This window comes from Aplysia californica, unplaced genomic scaffold (genome assembly GCF_000002075.1).
Source record: "Aplysia californica isolate F4 #8 unplaced genomic scaffold, AplCal3.0 scaffold00698, whole genome shotgun sequence".
Classification (NCBI taxonomy): Eukaryota; Metazoa; Mollusca; class Gastropoda; order Aplysiida; family Aplysiidae; genus Aplysia; species Aplysia californica.
In genome coordinates, this window is record NW_004797968.1 from 8913 (window position 1) to 17390 (window position 8478).

Sequence of the window (8478 nt, forward strand, 5' to 3'; positions counted from 1 at the left end):
GAGAGAGGGTGGGGAGGTTAAGGGAGGTTCCCATGACACCCACATCTTTTCATACTTCTTTTAAAAAGTTCTATAGGCCCTATATACTTTGATTCGGTCAATAAAGAAATAAACCACCTCGTAGATAAAGTGCTGTTGAAGCAATAAAGGTTGTTTTTTTTTCTTCTTTTCTTTAAAGCCCATATCTCTATTCTATCTATTTAATAATACATTTATTTGTAGATCTAGTTGTAGAAAGAACGCCGTATTATTGCAATTTAGTAATTTAGATATATAGTACGCCACGGCGCCCATGTAAAAAAAAAAAATCAACAAGAACCAAGCCTCGCCTGTCGCGTATGAGAGAGAGAGAAACATGCCTAGCCCATTGCTTTAGCATGAACTCCTTCAGTAATTCACACAACTTGCCACAAAAAACATGGCGGACGCCGCTGTCAAATGTGGCCATCGCGCAGCAAGGCGAGAGAGGGGCGTACTGTATCTAGTACTATAGTGTACATCTATGGTCGTCACTATAAGCGAGGATTTCATGCCACTTAGTCCCGGTAATTTGGAGTGACAACATCAGACGCTAGCCAGGAAAAGTAAAACGTTTGATGGTCTGTACACATTCTAAAAGGAAGACGTCAGTGTATTCAAGAGAAATGAACTGACTCATTATCCCCTCAGATTTGATTGGAACACGCTGGTCATAATTGGTAAGTTGTACGGCACCACATAATACGCTATTGTTTTCCTTTAAGGTAAGGATCTTTACTTGAGGTATAGAATAAATAGTGCACGAATCTACCTTGTGCAGCTAGATCTACACATTTAGTTCCCTTCTGTCGTTTCTGTAAGTCTGTCTTGCTCTATCCCAGTAGTAAATGACAATAATTATGGTGTCGATATGCCTCTCTCTTTACCCTAAATTATCATGTGTATTTTACGGGATGCTGTCTCGCGCGTGTGGTAGCGGGACCCACTTAATAGGCTCGCAGGTGAACATAATTAGATCTATTTCTACTGCTAACCTGTTATGCATACAGTTACAGTAGAAAGCCGCAAAAGACACAGGTTCCTCGATTCGGAAGACAACAAGATTCGAGTTTTGACATCAGAATCATGCATATATTAGTATTAGTATTAGCCATAACCCTAGTAATAGAAGTGGTAACTCTGGTGCTCGCCAGAAAAACATTCTCCACAATACCAATGTCGGACAGAAACCACCCAGGAAACTAAATTGCAAACGATCGTAACCCCTATGAACCCAACACAAGAAATTGTAAGTGCCATGGATATACTACAGCAGTACCGCCAGATTTGTTATTGAAGCTGGTCTCCATAATAAAAAGCATACAAAAAGAAGAAAACGGAATGTTGTCGGTCTGTTTTATCTTTCTCCTAACTGCATCGTCTTTCAGCTACATCCCTGATCTTATGAGGCGAAACATCTTGGTGGCTCCGGGCACAAATTGCGTACGTTAAATTTCACTTGGTAGTCCTAAATTAAATACAGTGGAAACCTGATATAACAGGGATGGTGGGAGTAGAGAAAATGTCCTGTTATATCCGATCCCTGTTAAATCAGAAATGCAAGGAAAGTAAGCATTTGTGGACTAATCCAGCTGTACTTATTCACGGGTAGTAGTTTCCTTTGCCACAAGTACCCACGAACAGGGGTTTTGGCACCAACTTTCTCCTTGCCTCCTTAAACCACTTCAGAAGAGCTTGGTCCACAACATCTGCATCGGGTAGTCTCATCTTCTTTCGATCCGGAGCAAACTTTTCATTGGAGTATGCTGCCACTATCTTCTCTCTATCCTTGATAACGGTGTCAATCGACCCTTGTGGAGTGTCGAACTAACGACAAATCTCTGCCAGTGGAGCTTGCTTTTTGTCAACAGCCTGGATTACTTCGTATTTTTTGTCAATTGAAAGGCATTTTCTCTTGTGCTTGACCTCGTTGGTGGCAGTAGACACATTACTCGTTTGTGTTGCTAGGTTTGGGGCTAGATCGAGGTCTGCAGCACACCGCAGCCCTCTCTCGCTTCACACGCTGCGTGTGCTTGCAGTGGCATGGCTTGCATGGCCTTGCTCCATCACTGCCTTACTCTCTCTCTCTCTCTCTCTCTCTCTCTCTCTCTCTCTCTCTCTCTCTCTATCTCTCTCTCTCTCTCTTACTTTTTACACATTGTTAACGAGCCTTTGTCCCTGCTATAACCGGTTGGGCTCTGATGAGGCCCTGTTATTGCCGATAAATTTTAATAGAGACAAAGAGTAGAAAAAATCGGGGATTAAAAAAATCCCTGTTATTACCGGATCCCTGTTATTACCGGGCCTGTTATATATGGTTTTCACTGTAGATAAGAGTAGGCTTAGGCCACCATTCGGACAAAATTCAGAATCAACTCTGACCAAAACTGAAAATAGTCAGTATGATAAAAGAGAGTGCCTTCGACATAGGAAAGTGGCTGCTTGAAGGCAAGGGGTCATACGAAATAGGAAAACATGTCACAGTTGCACAGTAGCTTAACTGTTGGCTTATCCTGATATCTAGTTAGCACATGACCGCACAGAAGAAAGATCGAATATCTCGGTCCTTCTGTTGGGACGATATACCGCTCTCAGCTCGAGTTGGTCCTGACCGGCAGGATCGAAACCCACATCCTAAACGATCTAAGCTTTGTCGATGGGGGCGTAAAACACCAAAATCTTAAGTTTTAGAAACAGGCTATACCCTGGATCCCGAGACTTTACCAAAACGTATCCTGCAAAGGTGTATTGTGACAGAAGGCACATTTTATGTTTCGAAAGTGTTACACTATATTTGGGGGCTCTCGTGGCCTAGAGGTAAAGGTGTTGGCCTCTCATTCAAAGGTCCCGGGTTCGAATCCGGGTAGCGACCGAAAAATTTTCTTCTCTAAAATTGTCTCCTTTCACCTCCTTTCCTGCTCTCTAGCAATATTCTGTCGTCTGCTTTCGTCTCCTCTTTCTGCCCCCACCCCCTCACCTCCCTTGCCCCCTCCTCTGTGCTCCTGACTCTTTCTGCAGCCTTTCTACTGCTACTCCTTGACTCCTTCTTACAGCTGTCTTTCTACCACACCCCTGATCTTCTGGTAGGAAAGATCTACACCTAGCCTTCTCGGACAAGGGCGAAAAATCTCGGAGGGCCCGTGTGCAAGTTGCGCACGTTAAAGAGCCTTTGGTGGTCTAAAATCGATAAGAGTAGGCTTCGGCCGCCACCCGGGCAAAATCCAAAATTTCCTACCAACAGAAGGGTATTAGGTGTGTCCCGCGCGCTCATATGACCTTAAGCAGTACTGAGCGCCGTAAAACCCTATACTAAACAAACAAACAACAAAACACTATATTTAGGAACCTTAAAATTAATCTTAAAGATTGTCCCCCTTAGAATAAGAACTGATGTGTTTTTACGGGAAAAAATAAGACTGATAGTTAGGATATTTTCACTTTATATTAACAGCCATGGTAGATGATCATCCAATTGAGCAAATATTGCTATACCCCCCCCCCCCCTCCACCTTTCACGCATACATCGACCTTTCGTCGACACTGCACCTTCTTCAATACGCTCAATCTTTTATCACTATCTTGGACAGAGGACATTTGGATTTAAAATCGTCTTTCGAACTGAAAGACAATATCATATATATATTACCATATACTTTTATAATCTTACAGTACTCTCTCTAGACCTGTAATAGTCTGATCTTAGAATTGTTGAATTTCTGTTATACTGTCTACACAATAATAGTCGTGTGTGAAATTCAGAAAAAGGCTTGGGGAGAAACAAGAATTTCAATTCAGTGCCCCTGTGTTCAGATAGGCCTACTGTCAGTGTGAGAAGGACACTAAAACTCACGTGAATACTCTTTCGATACGCCCAACGAATAAAAAAACAAACCCAACCACACCCCATGTGCTATGTGTAGCCCGTTGAATCATGGTGTATCTATCTTATTGTTATCATGAGTTCTTTCTAACTTCTATTATGTCCAAAAACATGCGGCAAACATTTGGTTCGGAAGGATATCAATTGACGACTCGTTACCGTTGACAAATAATTAAATAAATGGAAATAAAAGTTAAGATAGTGCTCCGGCAATCTATTAAATACAGTTTGTATTTGACATCTTGGAAACATATGCGTCACTTTCCCCATAAAACTACGACAGTTACAGAGTTGAACGTTGGCAAGTACCTGCCGAAAGATAGATAGTTCCCCATGATAGAGCCAGATTTTTCATTTATTCATTTCCTGAATTTAGAAAAATATATTTGACAAAAAGCTCCCGTCCTTCTTCGGCCTTAGTGATTATTCCACTAAGAAAAAAAAAGAAATCTGCGTAGCTGTCCTTCACAACGGGAGTGCCGGAAGTGATATTTCGCGAGGTGCATTTTGTTTTGAGTGTTTTAGATTTAGGTCTCTTAATTTTTTGCATCTCTCAAGATTTACTGCTCCATTTCAGTAGAGTGTAAATATAGTAGGCCCATGACTTTCAGTTGATGTTAATGCACCGAAAGGGGGGGGGGGGGGGCAGCTAGTACACTCTCATTCAGCAAAACAGGAACGTCGTTCCAATTTTAATAGAAATTAGTTTTTTAGATTAAGTGAAACTGGCACACAAGCTAAAAATCATCAGGAAATCGCTGTTTTCGTCTCCTGTGCGCTAACCGGGTAAAGTATTCATTTTGCACAACGTAAATCACATTTTCTCTGTGTATTTCTTCGAACTGTAATAGTTGAACGAATTTTATTTTACAGGAGTTACCTCCGTTGACTGAATTGAAGACAACTTAGACACAAACCTATAGTCCAGACTTCAGGCAAAATGGCGTCAAGGAGAAGCCAACACACTGAACAGCTGAAAGGCAAAGTCTGTGTCGTGACCGGAGCCAGCTCTGGGTTAGGGGAGAGCATCGCCATCATGTTCGCCCAGAGAGGGGCATCTGTCACCTTATGTGGCCGGAATGAGGACAGGCTCCAGGCCTCCTTGACCTTGTGTGTCCAGGCCAGTGGAGGTCAAGCAGGCCGCTTTTTGGCCGTGAGCGGGGACGTTGTCGACCCCTCTGCAAGGAAGGCGATTGTGGAGAAGACGGTAGAGAAATTTGGACGTCTGGACGTGTTGGTGGCTAATGCTGGTGTAGCAGATCCTCAAAGTGGGATTCTGACTGCTAGTGAAGAAACCTTTGATAAAATAATGAACACGAACGTAAAAGCTGTGTTCTTCCAGATCCAGGAAGCGGTGCCACATCTAGAAGCAAGTAAAGGCAACATTATCGTTGTTTCATCCATGTCGACACTCATGGCGTGTTCACCCAACATAGTGTATCCGATGTCAAAAGCGGCAGTGGATCACATGATCCGATGTCTGGCCGTCGACCTTGGGCCGAAAGAGATCCGGGTCAACGCTGTGAATCCTTCCCTCATTCCTACAAGAATTCGAAGGTTTGTAATTTGTTCTTGCTTGCTTTCCCCACTAGAAGTTGTACGGTATTTTAGGATATTTTATATATTAGAAAATGATTCGGATTCGGCTTTTAAAAAGGGATATCAGCGCTAAAACTTTTAACCCAAATCAAACGAAAAGGGCAAAAAAGCCATGAAAATATCCTGAAAGAAAGAGAGCGCTTGTTATCGCAGGGTCTGAATTCCAATCAAGTAAGACTTAGAGGCTTCAGAGTGGGTTTTTACGAAATTACATTGGCACTTTGATTTGGCAGCGAACTGACATAAAACGGGTCGCAAAGCTGACTAAGTGGGTGGTTGGCGGGTGCTCTGATGTGGTTTGCTTTCTTCTTTCCTATCAACCATCTATCGTCCTTATCTCCCCTCCTTTTTATGTTTGTTACTCTCTTGCAACATCTCTAATCTCTAATCTTCTGGCACTCATGTGACCTTATGCAGTTGCGAGCGCCGTAAAACCTCTACTAAAACAAAACAAAAGTTGACTAAGTTAAAAGGGAACATATGACCGTAATGGGTCAGCCTTGAAAAGAGACATTATGTCCACTACTCCACATCAATCCCTTTCTCTTCACCACAACTCAGGGAAATTATGGCAGAGAAGCACGCATTCAGAACTGTTACATACTGCGATTCTACCCGTTATCTTGGGTTTCGGTTGTAAGCTGTATGATCTTATTACCCCCCCCCCCCAACCCCCCAACCTTTTGAACCCTCACCCACTATTTTCAGAGACTACGCCCCCGATGAAGAAACTATGGATAAGCAGTACGCCCAAGCGCTTGTGACAGAAATTGAAAAACAGGTCTGTGGTCTCACGTCTACGTTTTGTATGTTCTCATTGTACCCTCACTCTTCTTTCTGCTTCCCGCTAAACTGCCGTGAGGAATGCTTTTACTTGTTTGTCGTGATTTTGGTTACCAGTAAAAAGTAAAATTGTTCTCGCATCCGATCCGGACATTGGGGATTGTCTTGTTAGTGAGACGACTTCCTAGGCCTTCGGCATATTGTGGTAGGATGGCCAGTTTCTTTCCACGCCGCCTTTACTTCCCCAATTCGAAGTGAGGTACCCATTACTGCTGGGTGAGCAGGAGGGGGCGAAAAAGTACGTGTCCGAACCGAGGCTCGAATCCGGACTTTTCGCTTCGGAGACGAACGCACTAACCGCTCCGCCACCGCACCCTTTGGTGACCAGTAAACACACTAATGAGCTTAAAACGACACGCGAAATAGCAAGTCAGAGTATATTTTGCATAGAAAGAAATTCTCTTAATTCACTTGCCTGCTGCTTTGCGGAAATTGAAATCGGGGGGAGGGGGGGGGGGAGAGTTCCGAATTATTTTAAACATTATAAATTTTCTTCTAAATACTCCGCTCGAGATTTCCAAGTCTGTGGTATAGTGATGAAATCAGGCGCTTGTTAAAATAATGATGTTGAAGAAACCGACATATTTTAACCCCTTGGAAAATTGTTATCGATTTTTTCCCTCTACACCCTTTATATCCAGTTACAAACATGTTATTATCTGTTCAGATTTCATTGCAAAACGACGATCAAAAGTACAGAAGGTGTAAATAAGCAATTTCAATTGGAGGTCATTTTCTTGCTAATTTTGCCTCTGATACCAAGCAACGAGCCTCTGCTGGTTGGGGGGGGGGGGGGGGGGGGGCGTAGTTTTACTATGGGGGAGCAAAGAATACACCTGCCGTGGTACTGCGTGTCGTAAGAGGCGACTAAAAGTGCATAGGTCTGGTCGCCCGAAAAGTGCCAGTTTGCGGAGGGCCAACTGCCCAACCCAGTAAAAAACAGTAAGTTACAGAAACACGGACGAACACAGCTTTTTATTTTTCGATCTTGGAAGACGGAGGAGCTTCTGCATCAGCAGGAACAATGAAGGACTGCGGACAAGGCCGAAAGGACTCTTCTGACCCGAAACTTTCTCTGTCGAACAAGTCTCTCCGCATTGCGTCGTGGAATGTTCGCATCTTGTATGAAGCAGGAAAGAGTTCTCAAGTAGTACAAGAGATGAAGAGATACAGACTGCACATACTAAGAGTCAGCTAAACACACTGGATACAGTCTGGACAGAAGCAGCAACATCAAGAGGCTAGCCCATGATAGAGAAAAGTGGAGGGTGTTTGTCCGTGGCCTATACCCTGGTGCAGGGTGAGAAAGGCACTGATGATGATGACTCCGCTCGAAACTAGATCACCTGTAGCACAAAACTTCAAAGAATATTTCAGAAGGGATGATAAAAACCATTCCATTTCTAACAAAGAACATTCGAACGCTGGTCCAGGGGTACGAGTAAAAATCCCAGACAATCTTATTTCGTCCTCTTCTTCCTTCTCGGTGAATCTGTCAATCTGGTTGTGTGCACAAAACATGCAGTTCTCTTAGATTTCCGAACAAGAAGCTCCTTTTTTGTTCTTTCTCCTGTAGTCTAGCTTAACAATATTACTATTACCCCTTGGTAATGCTCCCAATCAATACATTATATATATTGAAATAGCGGCCGACAGTATAGCTTACCGTGGCTGTTTTGCATTCCTAACAGTGGAATTTTCTGTTCTTTTAAAAAAATGGTGAAATGGTATAAGTTTAACTTTAACGCCCCCTATCAGCGCTTCTGAGAATGTTCTAAATTGTTTCAATATGGACATAAATAATCAATCAGTTCTCTCATTTATACAACTCAGATTCAAGCCCAAATTCAAATACCCATCTATCTTCAAAGGTTTCGCGTTCCAGAGCCTCTAGCAATGTGGTTAATTAATCAGGGAAGGGAAAACGGCACTCATTTTGCTGTTTTTAAAGATATCATGTACATATAATTTCATCTCATCCATCTCGTTTCATTTTTCCGTACAGCTCTATTTACAAGTATATTCACTTGTTGATATGTCTATTCCTATTTCGTGCCTTCCAATCGTATGTCACTACAGACCATCTGATCTAATTGCGTATGTCGTTGGTTTCGGTTGTGGGAGGAGAGACGGTGGGG

At 42.8% G+C, this 8478-nt stretch overlaps 1 protein-coding gene across 1 annotated transcript in view; it reads left to right on the forward strand.

Annotated features, from left to right (window-relative positions):
* The first annotated feature begins 538 nt into the window (after positions 1–538).
* Positions 539–8478, forward strand: part of LOC101861768 (3-oxoacyl-[acyl-carrier-protein] reductase FabG) — an 8819-nt gene continuing 879 nt past the window's right edge. Inside the window, exons 1-3 of the mRNA XM_005108538.2 lie at positions 539–698; positions 4772–5455; positions 6206–6278. Coding sequence (XP_005108595.1) covers positions 4839–5455; positions 6206–6278 — 690 coding nt within the window. The 5' untranslated portion in view covers positions 539–698; positions 4772–4838. The remainder of the gene's footprint in view (positions 699–4771; positions 5456–6205; positions 6279–8478) is intronic.